Genomic DNA, 18,185 nt, shown 5'->3' with positions numbered 1-18,185 from the left:
AAGGTCAGCAACACCCAGAATAAGCACACAGGGTCATGTTTATCATTTTACATAAATGACATCATACAGAGCCCTTGGATAGTCCTCCCAACACCTTCTCCCAAGGTAGAGCTAATTCATTAGATCACCAGATCTAATTACTATAGACTTAATTTACCTGTGATTTTTCTTTGTTAATATCATTACCATGAAGTGAGCAAACTACTGCCAAGGTAACTGGGAGTAGATGTGTGCAGTACAGTCTTGACCTAGGCCTTTGCTCCGTTTGATTAGAGCAACTACTTTGTTCTTGACTTTCCTCTGCCATGATTATAAAAAGGCAAGCCATTTCATAGTTCTGCCTATTTTGTCTGTCAGTCTTTCTTCCCACAACCCAAGGTCTGATCCCTCTTCAAGTTCTGTCTGGCCTTTTAAATTTTTCCCAAATTTACCAAATTATAATGCTTTTCTTTCATCCTGTACAGTAGATTCCTTCTCTGAGTTGGCCACTCTTACACTCAATCAGTACTTTCCACCTCTTAGGTTTATGAAAAAGGGGAATCCTACAGTTGATAATTCTAGTATAAGGAGTGCCAAGGTGAAATTGTATTAGCCAGACTAAGTTACATTAGTTGCTACTAAAAACAACCCTAAAATCTCATTGGTTTAGGGCAAAAAAAGGAGTAATTGTCTCTAGACAAAATCCAGTGTGGTTATTCTTGGTCAGCGATATTCCTGGATGACTTTACTCTAAGCAGTGACTTAGGGATGCAGGCTGTTTCATTTGTATGGCTTCCCCATCTTGTAGTTCTTTGCTTCCCTACATACAGATGGAGGAGGGAAAGCAGAGAAGGTCTTATGGGACATTGTAAGGCCAGGCCTGGAAGTGGTATCTGATACTTCCATCCACATTCCTTTGACCAAAACACGATTTCACTCTATATCCAGAAAGGAGAAGACAGTTGTTATTGATACTGGTTAGCATTCTTTACCAGAATGGTCACTTTCTCTTGTTTAACAATATGAACAACAACAACAGGTATCTATTGAGCACCTGCTGGTACTAGCCACTTTGTTGATTCTTAAGGTTGAGGAACTTTCAGTCTATTAATGGAGTTTAAACAACTAAAAAAACAGTACAATCAGTACTATGGTAACGGTTTGTGTGTATTATAAGAGCATAAATGAGGACACAGCTAATCCAAATGACAACATTCAAAGACAATAAGTGATGCAAATAAAGTACTCTTGAAAGATGTTTATGAATGCTGTGGCTCGTAAGACTTTCAGATGCACTTCCATCCTTTAATAACTTTAATGTCTGGTATTACCACTTTATTTTCCTTAACTGTAGACTAGGTATAATATCTTCCTTGCTGACCTCACATAATTTCTATGGACATCAGATGAGATAATTAATGTGAATGAGCTTTGTACACATTATATAAATATAGACTTAAAGAAATAGTATTGTAGAGTAGAAAGAACCTTGTATTTGGTTAGATAAGACCTAAATGCTGGCAGTGGCTTTGCCTCTTATTAATTTTGTTTCTTTGGACTTCTGTGAGTCTGTTTCTTTATCTATAATATCTGTGCTCTATAAGATAGATGTCATATGTAAATGCAGTAATGTTTATAAAAATTCTTTGGAAACTGTACATTTCTATTCAAACATAAGGTGTTCTTAATAATTAATACTGGTTAATCATCTAAAGCACTGGTGTCCAGATTAGGATTAAAAATCTACCCTATAGATTAATCTTGTTATGTGAGAGTTATACTCTAACTAATGCTGTTGGAAAATGCACCTTGTTTTATAGTATATCTCAGTCTATTTTCTAATAATGTGCATTATGATAGGCTTCTATTTTAGTAGCAGTTTAAGGTGTTGGGATATAACTATGAGATGAAAACCCTGCTTTTATGAAGCACTTTTGAAGGTTATTAGAAGTGAAATTGAGAATTACAGGTTTAATTTTAAGTGCTATCCTTATATTAACGTTTACTTTATAGATACTAACCAAAGAACACTATAATGAGTGGGCATTCTCATTCCAAGGAAGAAATTTGTATTAATTTTCATAAAGAGAGTCTTTGAACATGTCTTCCATGCTGTGTGGTTTCTCTTTTTGGTACTTTCCTTTATTCTCCCACTACCACCTTTCCTTCCCCACCTTCATTTTTTAATCTTCAGGCAAAGAGCAGATTAGGACAAAAATATGTATGACTTAATTCAGTGTAAGAATTATTTTAGTTTCACTACTAGTATTTGGTTTTAAATATTCAAGTTTGATGTTTCTTTGGTTTTAGGAAAGCTGGTTTCGGATAGCTGAAAATATGGGATTTCAGTGCCTAAAGTTCGAGAGCAAGGACCCCCGGCTAGATGGGATAGACTCACTTTCTGGAACTGAAATCCCCCTGCACTACATCTGCACATTGGCCAGTCATGCTGTCCACTTGGTGGTCTTCCATGAAAGGAGCGGCAACTACCTTTGGCATGGCCATCTACGGCTCAAAGGACACATTGACAGGAAGTTTGTTCCTTTTCGAAAGTTACAGTTTGGTCGTTATCCTGGAGCTTTTGACAGGTAAATTCAGGGTCTAAAGGGGAGATGTGAAACCTGTCTTGTTCAGTCATGAATTCTTATTCTTTCTTTTACATTTAGTAATTAAATCTAAAATGTAATTCATGTAAATCAGTTTTGAAATGTAAATATTCAACAGGAAGCAACTCATGCACATGTGCCCCAGGAAATATAATATATATCTGAATGTTCATAGCAACATTGTTCTTAATGCCCCACACAAAATGTATGTGCGCATAACGAGAAGAATCATAGGGCAGGGAAACAAGGAACTCTGAACTCGCGCTCTGTGCAACAACAGAGATGAATCCTACAATGTTGAGTGACAAAAATAAGGCATAAAAGAATACAAATCTTTCTATATATATAAAGAGTTCAAACACAGGATAAAGTATGTTTGTGGATTTACATACTTACAAGTAAAAGTGTTCAAAACGTACAAACTTCCAATTATTATGAGATAAATAAGTTCTGGAAATCTGATGTACAGCATGGTGACTATAGTTAACACTGCTATGTTGTATATTTGATAGTTGCTAAGAGAGTAGATCTTGGGGCTTCCCTGGTGGCGCAGTGGTTGAGAGTCCGCCTGCTGATGCAGGGGACACGGGTTCGTGCCCCGGTCCGGGAAGATCCCACATGCCGTGGAGCGGCTGGGCCCGTGAGCCATGGCCGCTGAGCCTGCGCTTCCGGAGCCTGTGCTCCGCAACGGGAGAGGCCACAACAGTGAGAGGCCCACGTACCACAAAAAAAAAAAAAAAAAAGAGAGTAGATCTTTAAAAATGATACCTGAGGTAATTGAAGAAAATATGCTTGAGTTTAACTATTTGCTTATATTGTATATTTTGAAGAGGCTGCCAGTATTCTGAGTTAAATCCTTATAATAAGTCTTAACTTTTGTTTTCAGGCCAGAGTTACAACAAGTTACTATTGATGGATTAGAAGTTCTCATTCCAAAAGATCCAATGCACTTTCTGGAAGAAATACCACACTCTAGATTTATTGAGTGTAGGTATAAAGAAGCTCGAGCATTCTTTCAGGTTAGAGATAACCAAATATTGTACTTTTCAAATTAAAGGAAGTATATGTATAATATTTCTTGGGGGGGGGAATGAAGGAACTATGGAAAGTAAGTAAGAAAACATCTTTTCTGATTTGTCTATTTTCTTCTAGATGGTTTCAATTTTTTTTAAGTAGATTAAACATTAACCTTAAGGAACAATTTCTTCCCCAGTTGAATGGTTTGATATCTATGGAGACCTTGTTTTATTTGGAGACTGACAGGTTCAGCACTGGCCTCCACTTTTAGTTAGGATAGCCCATGAACTTTATAAAGATGGTATATTCTGTTCTTGAAGCAATCTGAGTAGGATGAAGCCATGTAGAATATGGACCATGCAGATTTAGAGAGGACTTCATAGAAAATACAGTTTTTCTCAGAGGGTTGGCACTGAATATGAATTTTTTGTGTTTTTGAAGGTTTTTGAAGATAAATGCTACACAAAGACCAAGTGCTTTTGAACTCTACTTTATTCTGCTGCTCTAGCTTTCTACTCAATAAACATTTATTAAAAGCTAGCTTCCCAGGAACTCTCCTGACCCCGGGGGATATAAAGATGATTTTAAAGGACATGAAAGTTCAGCTGTAAGAAATGACATGAAAGAGAGATACAGTGAAATCAGTCAAATATATGGTGGGGTTTTGGTACCCTAATTTTTCCACTTGCCCTTTATTTTCTGGGGTTCCCTTCCAAGAAAGCTGTGTACACAAGGATAGGAGTGGAATAGGAAAATGAAGTACCAGCTGTATCATCACTGGCCAAATGCCCGGCACCCACAAATGCAAGGTTTTTTCTGGTAGGCTGTACTGGCACCCAGGGCCTAGACCTGACAGCCTGGGTGGGCCTTCCTAGCCCTGTTCCCTTAAATCTGTAGTTATGTGACTGTGAAGCATACCCAGTCAGCCTCATGGATGAAAAGCTGGAAAACCGCATGTGTGGCTGGGCCAGCAGTATTAGGCAAGTGCTGCCCATCATATCCCCACCACAGAGTAGTAGGAAGCAGAAGAGATGCAGACTGGTGCTTGCACTTGACCATGCATTCACTGTTCCTGCCTCAGGGGAGTTTTTTTCTGGTTGCCACCTCTGTCATAGCAATTACCACAATTAATTGTGAATGTCAGTCTTGTCCCCCTACAAGATTGTGTGAACTTCTTGATGGCAGGCATCTTATTTTACTCACCTCTGTAGCCCCAGTATCTAGCACAGTAGCTGGTGCAAAGAAAAGCTCCTCTAGTGATGGAAAAATGCATGAAGAATAAGGTGCTCATCCGAATCAAATGGTTTCTTTCCAGGACACTTATTAGAGCTACTCTATTACCTAGCAAGCATTTGCCCAAACTCATTTTATTGAACTTTGTGAGAAGGCAGTGTAAGATGTAAAATGTTTCAAGATATTGAGAAATCATGAGAATAGTGTTATATTTTTTTAATTGCATATTTTCACTTTTGCTTTTTAGATTTTAAGGGCAACCATTCAGTCAGCATTAGAGTAAAGAATGTGGATGACAGTTGCTCAGAGGGCTAATCAGCTTATCATAGCCTCATACTATTGGTGTTTAAAGTACCATCACATAGCAAGGCTGTAATGCTATTGACAGGTTTCTCTTCATAACAGGATCAAGTGGAACTTTGTATTCATTCTCTTTTTTTTTATGCTGAATCTTTTTTTTTTAATTTTATTTATTTTTTAATTTTATTTTTGGCTGTATTGGGTGTTCGTTGCTGTGTGCAGGCTTTCTCTAGTTGCGGCGAGCAGGGGCTACTCTTGGTTGCGGTGTGCGGTCTTATTGCGGTGGCTTCTCTTGTTATGGAGCACGGGCTGTAGGCTTCAGTAGTTGTGGCACGCAGGCTCAGTCGTTGTGGCACACGGGCTTAGTTTCTCCGCGGCATGTGGGATCTTCCCGGACCAGGGCTTGAACCTGTGTCCCCTGCATTGGCAGGTGGATTCTCAACTACTGCGCCACCAGGGAAGTCCCAAACTTTGTCTTCATTCTTCATCATGTTATTTGTGTCCTTCACTAGTAGCAAGACAGACTCGTGATTACTGATTTGTTTTCCTCTTCTGCTAATGTACTGTTATTACTGATATAGAGTACCTAATGGGATTGATAACTTTTTTTAATCCTTACCCTTGTAAATGTTTCATTCTTCATCATTTCTTACGTTATAACCACAGGAAGGTCAGTTTTCAAATTAAGGTGAACATACATAACTTTGAACACTTGATGGCGCCAAACAGTCTTAAATACAATGCCTGGTGTTGGAAAAAAAAAAATCAATGAATCTACTAGATCTCACAAAGCAGCCTCCTAACTTTCTTCCTTTTTTTTTTATAATAATTTTTGGAAACGTTTTCAAACTTTCAGAAAAGTTACAGATGCAATACAAATAATTCTTTTTCCTGAATCATTTGCAAGTAAGTTGTCAACATCTGCCCCACAACTTCAAATAATTTAGTATTTCTTGAAAACAAGAACATTGTCCTACATGTCTTAGTACAAAAATCAGGAAATTAATATAAAGATTATTACCATTTAATCCTCATTCAAGTTTTGCTAATTATCCCAATAATGACTATTATAATAAAAGGATTCTGTTCAGAATCACATGTTGCATTTAATTTTTCTGTCTCTTTAGTTTCCTTCAGTCTGGAACAGTTTCACAATCACTTTTTAACTTTTATGACTTTGATACTTTTGAAGATTACAGGCCAGATATTTTGTACATTGTCCCTTGTTTGGGGTTTGTTTGGTTTTTCCTCAAGTTAGATTTAGGTTATATACCTTTAGTAGGAATAACACAGAAGTGATTCTGTGCTTTCACTTCATCCTGTTGGGCGCTGCATGATTTTGATTTGTCCCATTACTATTGACTTTTACATTGATTACGTGATTAAAGTGCTGTCTGCTGGCTTCGCCCTGGTGAAGTTTCTATTTTTCCCTTTGTAATTAATAGGTATTTGGCATGAAGGTACTTTAAAAGTCTGTAAATATTGTCAATATCTTCCTCAAACTTTCAAGTTTCTTTGTTTATATCAATATGAACTCATGATTTCCTATTTTCTTCAATGAGTTATAGTGCACTATTTTCTTCATTTATTTTGATCCTCAAACTGTTCCATATTTGGCCAGTGGAAGCCCCTTCACGTGACTTCTGTGTCTTTTTGACATGTCTCCATCATCTTTTGAGCACCTTCTTGCTTTTTGGCTCAAGATATTCTAGGTTCATCTTGTAATTTCCCTGCTACAATCCTGGAATCAGCCATCTCTCTGGATACTGATTCCTTTTAGAAGCCAAGCCTGGAGGCCAGATTTGCTTGCCTGCAGGACCTCCCAGTGACAGGAGTAGAGTGTGTGTGTATTTACTTCTGTATCTGTCTGTCTATCACGATCCATGAATCCACATTGATGTCTTCAGTCTAATTTATATTTCAATTAAATAACATAGGGTTCATTTCCATTTTTGTGACTCCCTTCTCAAACAGTGAGAAACCTGACTTATATTACCCTTAATATATTTACTTATTTGTTCAGTCTCCCATTGTTTCTGCTGTTCGCTCTCCCACATGGATGCTATCCTCATCCTGCTTAGGTGTTGCTCTCCCCCACTGGGCTACTCCCATATATAGACACACTTCTCATCTTGCTCAGGCTCTGGCTCCCCACACTGGACTCTTCTCCATGTGGATGCCCTCGACGCCTTCTCAGGCTCCGATACCCATGCCAGACCACCACTGTGCGCTTTCTTGCTCTGCCTCATCTAATGGCTCTAGTTTAGAAGAGTCCAGGGAGGGAAGGAGAACAGAGGGGAAGTGCTCTCCTGGCTTACTTTATTTACTTTAATTATTTTCCCAATCTACCAAGAAGTTTAGGACTAGGATAATACACATTTTCCTGCACTTGATTTTGTTTCGGCAGTAACCATCAAAAAATAATTGATGAGCTTCAGTTTGTTGAGTTCCAGTAAAAAACTAGAGGGGAGTATGGAAATATCTGGACCCCTGGCCCAGAAATATCTAGAAAGCCACATTCATATCCTCTTTCTTCTACTAAGTTGCTCTGAGACCTGGGGCAAATTTCTGAGCCTTAGTTTCCTCATCTGTGAAATGAGTGGACACCTTCTGTCATTTTATTGTTTTTCATCTATATTTTGGGGAAAGATTTGGGGAAAGGTTGTCTGAACAGGAAAGATCATATGGACTGGTATTTAAATTAGGATTTAGTCTTTTTCTAAGAGGCATGGTAATCCCAAGATTTATATGAGACATTTTTAAATGAAAAGAAGTATGTATAACTATAACTTTTAAAGTCCATAACAGATGTATAAGGTGTATAGGTATATACGTGTTTATACTTTAACGCATATGAGGGTCAATTCTAAGAAATGGAATTTCTGGGAGTGTCATGTTATTTATTAAAGGTATGTCAGAGCTGGGAGAGTGTCTATGCAGGGGCAGCCTCAGTTGGACATAATTGTCAGAGTAATATTTTTGTATAACACAAAGTTTTCATTTCTGTTACTTAATTTGATCCTTTCAGTTACTCTGTGAAATAAGCCAAGGATTCACCATTAACTGATAAGAAAACTGAGGTTTCAAGATGTAAGTTACATAGTCATTATTGGCTGAGCATGGCGTAAATTCTGGGTCTCCAAATTTCTAGCTCCAGGCTTTCCCCCCTACAGCAGGGATATGAACCTGCGTCTCTCATGCCAATCATATGTTCTAAGAGAATTGTGGCTCTGAGGATGTTTTCATATTGAAAAGATCCCACATACTTTGTGTATTCTGGAGAATGTAACTTATCTTCAGGAATCCATCTTTTTTCCTAGGGATACTTTTTGCTTGAGATATATGGTCCTTCTAGGAACTATATTTCCTCCTGCTGTATTGTAAAAGAATGCCAGGATATTTTAAGATATCATGGGATGAGAGGGGATTAGTCAGTTATTTACTCATTTACGCATTTATCAATATGTGTTGCTCACATATTATATACCAGGCACCATTTTCAATTTGTACATACAGTGATGGAGAGATTCAGTACTTGCCTTAAAGGATTCATGTTTACAGCCTATTGGAGGAAATATAAATAGAATCAGCAATTAGAATGAAATATGATAAGGGGGATGGGTGAAATAGGTGAAGGGGATTAAGAGATATAAACTTCCAGGTATAAAACGAATATGTCATGGGGATGTAATATACACACTAGGGAATATAGTCAGTAATATTGTAATAACTCTGTATGATGACAGATGGTAGCTAGAGTTATCATGGTGATCATTTTGTAATGTATAAAAATATTGAATCACTATGTTGTACACCTGAAACTAATATGATATTATATGTCAATTACAATTCAATTTTAAAAAAAGACTTTGATCTTTTGTTCTGGAACAAAAAGAATTAAATATGATAAGAATTATAATAAAAGTATATATAAATGGTAACTGTTATAAGGTCACTGAACAGATTATTTTATTTGTCTCTGTCTATATCTAGTACCAAACGTAATTTCTTGCTCTTTAAATGTTGAGCTGAAGAGGAGCCCTGGGAGAATAAATACATTTGTGTTCCTGGGAAAATCAGGGAATGCTTTTCAGAGGGTGGAACTGAGACCTGAAAGATTTTGTTAGTCAAGGGCATTTCAGACAGAGGAAACATGTTGACACAGAGGCATGAAAAGTTGTGGTATATTTGGGGAGTGAAATATGAGAAGGGTGGAGATAAGGCTGGACCAGTACTCTGGCCCTGAACACAGTGTCCTTGTCTGCCATGCCAAGAAGTTTAGATTTTGTCCCATAGGTAGTGAAGCATCAATGAAGAATTTTCAGTGCTTTCTTCAGTTCCAGAACACCCTAAAAATGAAGAAAAGCAAAAAGACTATAAGTAAATGACAGTAATATTTGTATAGAATTTCAAAATTTGTGAGACATTTTTCTGTCATTATCTCTTTAAATCTTCACAGCAGTCCTGCAAAGTATAATTATTATTCTTTAATTATTGATGAGAAAATTATATCTGAGAGAGGTTTGTTCTTTGATTCTCTCATTCATTCAAGTACTGTTTTAGACATTGGAGATATAGTGATAAACAAAATGAAGTCACTTTCCTCATAGAGCTTATGTTCTTCTGAGGCGCTATGCCCAGAGTCATAGCTAAAATGAAGTGAGTTTAGACTTGAACACAATCTGATTCAAAAATCCCACATTCTTTGTACTATACTGTTCTGTCCTAAAGACCATTTGCACCAGTGAATGATGAAAACGTCACTGAAGGCCTTGTGCTTCAGATATGCCTGTAGCTCTCTTAATTAACCTTCTTTTCCCCTAACTACCCAATCTGCTAAATCGTGATGTAGAGGAGGGAGTTGATAAAGGTATAAATCTCATCCTTTGAGAATCCTGGGTATAGTCCTTCCCATTTAACTTGTCTCTCCTAGAATCCACTCTTATAGTCTTATTTTAATGTGTGACTAACAAGGAATTCTGAAACTTGATTTTTATAATCAAAAAATATATAATATGGGATTAATTTTCAAGTTTAATTTGGATGTCACAGAAATATTTCTGGCAACTTAGAAATGGCTATAATAGCTGACTATTTATTATATCTGTAGCAATACCTTGATGATAACACTGTGGAAGCTATGGCCTTTCGGAAGAGTGCAAAGGAATTGTTGCAACTAGCAGACAAAACATTAAAGAAATTGGGAGTACGGTTCTGGCTGAGCAGTGGAACTTGTCTAGGTAAAATTCTTGTTACTTTACATTTGTCTTTTTGACATTTCATCCTCTTTGGCTCTAAGGATGACTGCTTGAGATGACAAAACATCAGTGGTATTCGAAGCATCATATTTATAGAAAGAATAAACATAGTGCATGGAGCAAGGATTTATTGATTTTTTTTAAAGAAATAACTTCAGAAGCATAAAACAGAATTAAGGCCATGTTGTGTGTCCCAAAATTATAAGTAATTTGTATAAAATTTATATCAGAACATGTAGACTACATGTGATTCTCAGATAATCTTAAGCATTTTATTATTTCTATCCCAAAGGTTGTTATTACCTTAAAAAAAAAAACTGTGTTCTGTTTCTTTACTTACACACAATACAAATAACTTGCATTGCACCAGAAGTTTCTAAGAGGAAAGGGAATGTCATAAGGTCTTCCACGAATCTTTTCCAGATCATGATTGGACATCACTGTCTTACCACATTCTGTTCATTCTGAGATGGGGAAATGTAGAATCCAAGAAAGATTTCTGGATCTCCTTCTATTGTGCATTAGCTCAAACTCCTTTGGATTTTAGAATTATTTAGAATTTAATATTTTTTTGTTTTTATTCCCTCTTGTTTATAACTGTAGTTGATTATATCTGTATTTGTTCTATCTTAATTATAACTATATTTGTACAAAAATTAATTTTGTTCCTGCTTTTATAGGTATAATAAATTATACCATATAATTTATTGTCCAATTCAAGAGACTTTTTGAGAGTGAAAGGAGTGCCATTAGTAATTATGTTGGTACAACAGATGTAAACAGGGTTGTATGGTTATCCTGTCAATTAGGCTTTGAGGAAAATTCCCATGGTTCTTCCTGTCAAGGAGCTTCCAGCTAGAGTAACCCCCACCCCCCCCCCAAAAAAGTACATCTCATTTATGTGATACATGCTTTAAGGTTTAACTTTCTGGAGTAAGATTGTTTTATAGACTGTCATCATTTATCATGATATCTTTTGAGTTCTTAGCCCCATGGTTTTCTTGATCATTTATCATGATATCTTTTGAGTTCTTAGCCCCATGGTTTTCTTAATTTAAGGGCATTTATAAAATGAGGGAGTTGGATTAGATGATACTTAAGGAGTCTTCCATTTTTAGTAGTTCATGATTCTTTGATAGATGTGGATTGTAGATTTTTCTTAAACTAGAGATGAGATCCCATGCTAGGCTTCTAAAGATCTATGTTAAAATGGAGTTAAAGTTTAGAATTCCAAACAGTATTTCTCAAAGATAATCATAGACATTTATTTACTTTTTGAATACTTTGAATGGAAGGATTAGAAGGATAATAAGAGAAACTCAGAGCCCTTAGTAATATTAAGGTATAAAGTTTGCCTTTTTAGAACATTATTATAGCCCCAATTTAGAAGTAGATACATAGTAAATATGTAGGAATATCTTTTGACAGTATGCTGAAAATTGAGGCTGGTACTGCTCTTCTTTTTTATGTGATCCATCAGACATGAGCTGTTCAGAGCTGTTAAGTTCTACAAATTACTGCTCAGGAAAGGGATATAGCTTAAGCAAAAGAATTAAATTATATTTTTTAGCATATCTTAAAAGCAACCTTCATTATAAGAGATTTATGATTAAACATTTTAAAAAGTAACTTAATGTTTTAAATGGATGGCCCAGTTAACATTATTAAAGCTAATAGTTTATTCAGAAATTACAGTACATCATGAAAGTTTTTGAGGCTGCGGAGTGCTCAAACCAGTAAAAATGAAGGAAGGAAGGAATAAAAGAAGTATTCTTCAACAAGTGGCTCCTATAATCACAGATATTAAGTTGGGATCTAATTTTTTTTTTAATTTTGGTAAAGCACACCAAGTCTAATCCTGTGAAATAAAATACACTGTTACAAAGACTATCCATTATAATAATGACTAATTTTTTCCAAACTTAAGTTTTTAAAAAAGTTTTCTCATTCTTTTTTTTTAGGATGGTATCGGCAGTGCGGCATTATTCCTTATAGTAAAGATGTTGACCTAGGAATTTTTATACAAGATTACAAATCTGATATTATTTCAGCATTTCAAGATGCAGGACTCCCACTCAAACACAAATTTGGGAAGGTCAGTAATAAAAATCTGATTTACTTCATTAGTAACATGTCTCAAAAGTAAAGTTTATATTAAGCAACTCAGAGATGTTTAAAAGCACTGTATGTAGCATTTTATCACTCATTATCGGCCAGGATGAGTTCAGCCGAAGATTATTACCACTTGTGACTTCTGCACTATTTAAGGAAAACTAGAAAATCTGGCTTTCTATTGACCATGAGAAGGCAAAAAGGAGCTTGGACTCTTGCTGAAGAATTTATTGCCATTATATTAGGCAATAATATAACATAATTAATTAATATAATATATGATTAATATAATCATATATTATATAATCATCTACCTTATTATATATTATACTATATTATACTATATTATATAATCATCTACTTATTATATATTATACTATATTATATTATACTATATTATACTATATTATATAATCATCTACCTTACCTGAAGTTATGTTTTTTCTCATGAGTCATTTAATTTTATGTTCACGTAGGCATCATATTATTATCAACTTGAAACATTCCATTGATTGCTAAGAATTAGAAATACAGGGACTTCCCTGGCGGTCTTCCCTTCCCATTGCCTTCTAATGCAGGTGGTGTGGTTTGATCCCTGGTCGGGGAGCTAAGATCCCACATGCCTCTCGGCCAAAAAAAACCAAAACACAAAACAGAAGCAATGTTGTAACAAATTCAGTAAAGACTTTAAAAAATGGTCCACGTCAAAAAAAAAAAAAAAAAAGCTCAAAAAAAATATGGAATCATTTCAAACAGTACTTGGGTTTCTTGTTTATTTCACATGTCCTAGGCCATAGCAGTTTTCTCACAGGTCATCTAGGAATAGGTCATTGTGGCTTAGATGAAATCTCCTTTTAGACAATTTGATTCCTATGCCCTAAGCCTATGATCCCGACAATGACCTTACTCTTAATTTGGTTGTTCCCAGGGAGGTGTTGTCCTGGAAAGCAAGTAGAAGTATGTTTAGTTCCTGGAAAATTACTTCTCTCATCATAATCATTCTAGTTTATTTAAAAATTTAATAAAATATCTTCCTGAGGTGAAAGGCAAAGCAATAGAACTCTAGTCATTCAGCAATTGTTTCCTTAACACTCAGTCTCTGCCTGGCGCTGAGCTCTGCACCCAGGACACAAAGATGAATAAGGTACAGTCTTTATCCTTGAGGAGTCCACTGTCTAATTGGGAGAAAACAAATTCATAAACAACTAAGTGATTAGTGCTGCCACAGACAGATGCACCAAGTCCAATGGGAACATGATTATTTGTAGGATAAGTTTCTTAGGGAAATGCTCTCAGAATTCTTTGTACTTTTTAACTTCTTTTTTCTTTTTTGCATGTATATAATGTATTGATATATGGGTTTCTGTGCCACAGTTCCATAAGTACTCATTTATTGATTGTGATGAGAGACTTACTTCCTGATAGTTTTACTTGGTTATTAAAGGGAATAATTGTTCTTTGCTTACTTTCCTTCTTTAGTCAGAAAGGGGCTCAGGAACAGGATGTTTTGCAGAGTGACCATTTAACTACTATAAGTCATTTACTCTGAGTTGTCATCAGTTGTAAAAAGCAACATTGTTTTATGTGCATTTAAGAAAGAAATCAGTGCTCGCTTCGGCAGCACATATACTAAAAGTGGAATGATACAGAGAAGATTAGCATGGCCCCTGTGCAAGGATGACGCGCAAATTCGTGAAGCGTTCCATATTTTTGCAACCTAAGTGTCCATTGACAGATGAATGGATAAAGAAGATGTGGCACATATATACAATGGAATATTACTCAGCCATAAAAAGAAATGAAATTGAGTTATTTGTGGTGAGGTGGTTGGACCTAGAGTCTGTCATACAGAGTGAAGTAAGACAGAAAAAGAAAAACAAATACTGTATGCTAACACATATATATGGAATCTTAAAAAAAAAAATGGTTCTGAAGAACCCAGGGGCAGGACAGGAATAAAGACGCAGACGTAGAGAATGGACTTGAGGACATGGGGAGGGGGAAGGGTAAGCTAGGATGAAGTGCGAGAGTGGCATGGACATACATACACTACCAAATGTAAAACAGATAGCTAGTGGGAAGCAGCCGCATAGCACAGGGAGATCAGCTCAGTGTTTTGTGTCCACCTAGAGGGGTAGGATAGGGAGGGTGAGAGGGAGACTTAAGAATGAGGGGATATGGGGATATATGTATACGTATAGCTGATTCACTTTATTATATAGCAGCAACTAACACAACAATGTAAAGCAATTATACTCCAATAAAGATGTTAAAAAAAAAAAAGAAATCAAACAATGGTGTGCTACTGATGCATCCCAATTTCAGAAGTGCTCCAACTTGAAAAACAGTATCTTGAAACCTATACTCTCTCTGTATAAAACATAAGAATCTTTTGTTTTTTTAATTTTAAAAAATGTACTTCCTTTGTTTCAGTCTGTGAAGATGTTCATCTTCTCCCTAGGTAGAAGACAGCTTGGAACTATCTTTCCAGGGAAAAGATGATGTAAAACTTGACATTTTTTTCTTCTATGAAGAGACTGACTATATGTGGAATGGAGGCACTCAGGCCAAAACAGGAAAAAAATTTAAGTATGAATCAGATAAGTACTTACAAAAGGGGCTATAGTAATAACTGCAGAAGATAGAAATAAGGAAGTAACTGAAAATGGGGGGGAAAAAAGACTGTCAAGTCTCACTGTTAGCTGATACTTTCTCAGCTTTGCCAGAGAGCCCAGTTATGCTTGAGAAGTGAGGACTACCTATAAGGACAGTCCCTGAGGAGGAAGTGCCCCTGGGCTTGTCAGTCCATAGAGTCATTGTGATTTGGAAGCCCTTGAGTCATCAGAAAAGGAAAGCCAAAATAAGGAACAGAAAAATCAGGCCCAGAGCCTGAGCCAAAAAACTGATTGGCTGTTAGAGCTGTAGGAGCTTGATAATTTGATGAGAATGGGTAAGGGTCAGTAAGAAGGAGATTGTTAAGGTCACATGAAGTTTAAGTGAGGAGATTGGGATTGGCTGGAGCTGAGGTCATGAATGCTGGGCAAGCTCTGGAATGTGCCTTTAACACATAGACTGAGGGCTAATCCTTAAAGGATAGTGATCGGGCTTAACAGCTACCATATTTTGTCAAATGTAAGGTGATATGCATTGTAAGATGTACCATTATTTTATGTGCTACCAAGAAAGGAAAGACACTGCCAATTATAATCTTAAGACACATGATTCAGATAGAAAATTGCGGGGGGAGAGTGTCTCAATTCTGAATTAATTGATGGACTGCAATATGTTAGATTGGCATTTTGAACATTTTTTTTAATACTGCCATAGTCAAACTCCTTGATGACGAAAGACAAAAATGAAGTTAGAGTAACTGAGTGCCCTTTATGATGCAGTTGGCCTGTTCACAGTTCTGAGAGAGAGAGAACGAATGTGAAAGAGAACCCAGAGAGCAAGGGCTCTGGAATCAGGCAGACCCCGGAAGCCTCAGCTTCACCCTAATTGTGGCCTTTAGCTTTTCTGAACATTAAGCTCCTCATCCATTAAATTTGAGTAGTACTACTGTGTATCAGGCACTACTATGAACATTTTTCATGTATTAACACATCTAATCCTCATAACAACTACAGATAGTCTATGAGACACTGAGAATTTAAGTCGTTTGTTCAACATCACAGCGAATAAGTCAGACAGCAGCCTGTCTCTAGAGGTCATACTTTTAATCACTACCCCCTACTGCCTCTGTAATACACCTGACAGTATGAGGTACTTAGCGGAATGCTTAGCACTTATTATCAGTAAGTGGTGGTTACCATTGTTATTATTATTTAATATTATTAATATTATGATTGCTAATGTGATTGCTATCGTTGTTGTCATTCTTATGGTTGTTATATGACCAGTAGCATAAATTTCCCTCACCAGCTAGCTGAGATTGGGGCTCCTATCATTGAATAAATTTGAGCCATTGGGAGCATTGGGGAATGTTCTACATAGCATAGAAGAAGAATTCCAAACTTGGACTGGTTTCTCCTGGGTACTTAGACATACCCTACTGGGATCACTGAATCTGTTTGAAGGCAGGGAGTCTCCGTGTAAGGTTGAACTGGTTCTGGAGGTTTGAGAGTAATCCAAACCTTTTTCTCAAAGTAATAAAGTATCCCAATTGACCCTGATCCTGGAGCATATTCCCGAAACTCATTTATTATAAAAAATTATTTTGCTTTATGACAACAAACACCTTCATGCTGAGTAAGCTCAGATTATAAGATAGAAATTAGTAAGTTAATGAATTTGTAATTGACACTCTCACTATGGCTAGGTGAATAGGGAGCTAAGTGTTTTTGACATTTAGCTGTAGTTTGTTTATTCAAATATGATAAAGATGCCAAATTTAACACATAATTTAGAGGCTTTTTTTTAAACTAGGAAATAGTGTAGCATAGAAATTAAAGGCATGGAGCCAGTCTGCTTGCTTTTGAATCCCAGCTCTCTGTTTTATCAGCTATATTATCTGTACCTAAGTTTCCTCAAATGTAAAATGGGAACAATAATAGAAATTCCTACATAGAATGGTTTTAAGAACTAAGTGAGTCAATACACAAAAAGGGTTTTGAAGATAATTAAGCATGTCCTGAGTGCTAAGTAATTATAAGCTGCTATTATTAATACTCTCTGTAGCAGTAGTATTTCTCTTCTTAGTCTTACAAGGAATTTACAGATCAGAAACCTATATAATTATCTCAATATTAAACTGCCACACCTATTCTTCGAGAACTCATATGAGAATGTCACCTTTGTTCTAAGAAAAGTAATTTCTGAAGCTTGTATTATAATCATGTTAGTCTTAATTTTTCTTCTAAGGCTTTCTTAGAAGGATTTCTTTCTTCTCACTGACATGATCCCATGTCAGACCTCAAAAGAACTATGCACTTCTAACTACTACATCTCTGGCTAGAAAAGTCTTCTTTCATTGTGCTTTAACTGCTTTTTATGGTAGCAGTGTTTGGGAAGTGGAAAGTGTTCTGATTATTTAACGAGAGAAATGAGCAGTGATAGAACTGCCTGAACAGATGGTGTGAGTCTCAGATTTTCTATCATGTTACCGTAACCTTAAAAGGCAGAGAAGAGAAAAGGGGATGGTTGTGTGGAGTAGTTTCTTTGGAAGATTCCCCCAGCCATATGCCATTTTCATTCTTTTCACTACTATTTAAGGAACTATAGAATTTTCACCACTATTGTTCCTAGAGGGAAAAATCTTTAAAGCTAGTCTAAGGGTCTTTTTATCTTTATAATATTCTACTTTTTATTCATGTGTAGTTTATTCTGAGAAAAAGCTTAATAATAATTTAGGATGCTTACCATTTTTTGAAAAGGTGAAGAGGAATGAGGAAGGAAGAAAAAAGTTTCCCCTTTCAAAACTTTATTCTGCATGCCTTCAGAATGATGTTTTTGGTCATAAGATTTAATAATAATTACAATATTGATAGCAATGTAAAGCTATAGCTACCAGGTATCAGCTAGATATCAGGCACTATGATAGGTAATTTATTATTTAATCTCATATCATCCTCACATTATCCCTGTGGGTTAGGTGTTCTCACTCCCAGTTAGTTATGAGGAAACTAAAGCCCAGAGAAGGGAAGTAACTTGTCCAAGGTCCTCTGGCCATTAAGGTAGGGCC

General features: G+C 36.2%; 1 protein-coding gene and 1 non-coding gene across 7 annotated transcripts in view; both read left to right on the top strand.

Moving 5' to 3' along the window:
- FKTN (fukutin) overlaps positions 1-18,185 on the top strand; it is a 102,664-nt gene that overhangs the window by 38,036 nt on the left and 46,443 nt on the right. For 5 of the 6 annotated variants that reach the window (XR_011377528.1, XM_070045707.1, XM_060300671.1 and 2 more), the window contains exons 5-9: positions 2,290-2,567; positions 3,472-3,604; positions 10,246-10,375; positions 12,355-12,488; positions 14,967-15,094. Coding sequence is in view for 5 of the 6 variants with exons in the window: in XM_070045707.1 (XP_069901808.1) it covers positions 2,290-2,567; positions 3,472-3,604; positions 10,246-10,375; positions 12,355-12,488; positions 14,967-15,094 (803 nt within the window). In the remaining variant the exon portion in view is untranslated. The remainder of the gene's footprint in view (positions 1-2,289; positions 2,568-3,471; positions 3,605-10,245; positions 10,376-12,354; positions 12,489-14,966; positions 15,095-18,185) is intronic. The other variant, XM_070045708.1, reaches the window with a different exon arrangement.
- On the top strand, positions 14,111-14,217 carry LOC115854678 (U6 spliceosomal RNA). The gene has a single exon (XR_004040087.1). It is a non-coding gene; the product is annotated as a U6 spliceosomal RNA (small nuclear RNA).

This window comes from Globicephala melas, chromosome 6, assembly GCF_963455315.2.
Source record: "Globicephala melas chromosome 6, mGloMel1.2, whole genome shotgun sequence".
NCBI lineage: Eukaryota > Metazoa > Chordata > Mammalia > Artiodactyla > Delphinidae > Globicephala > Globicephala melas.
The sequence above is the reverse complement of the archived record's forward strand: the minus strand, read 5'-3'. Positions and strand labels throughout refer to the sequence as shown.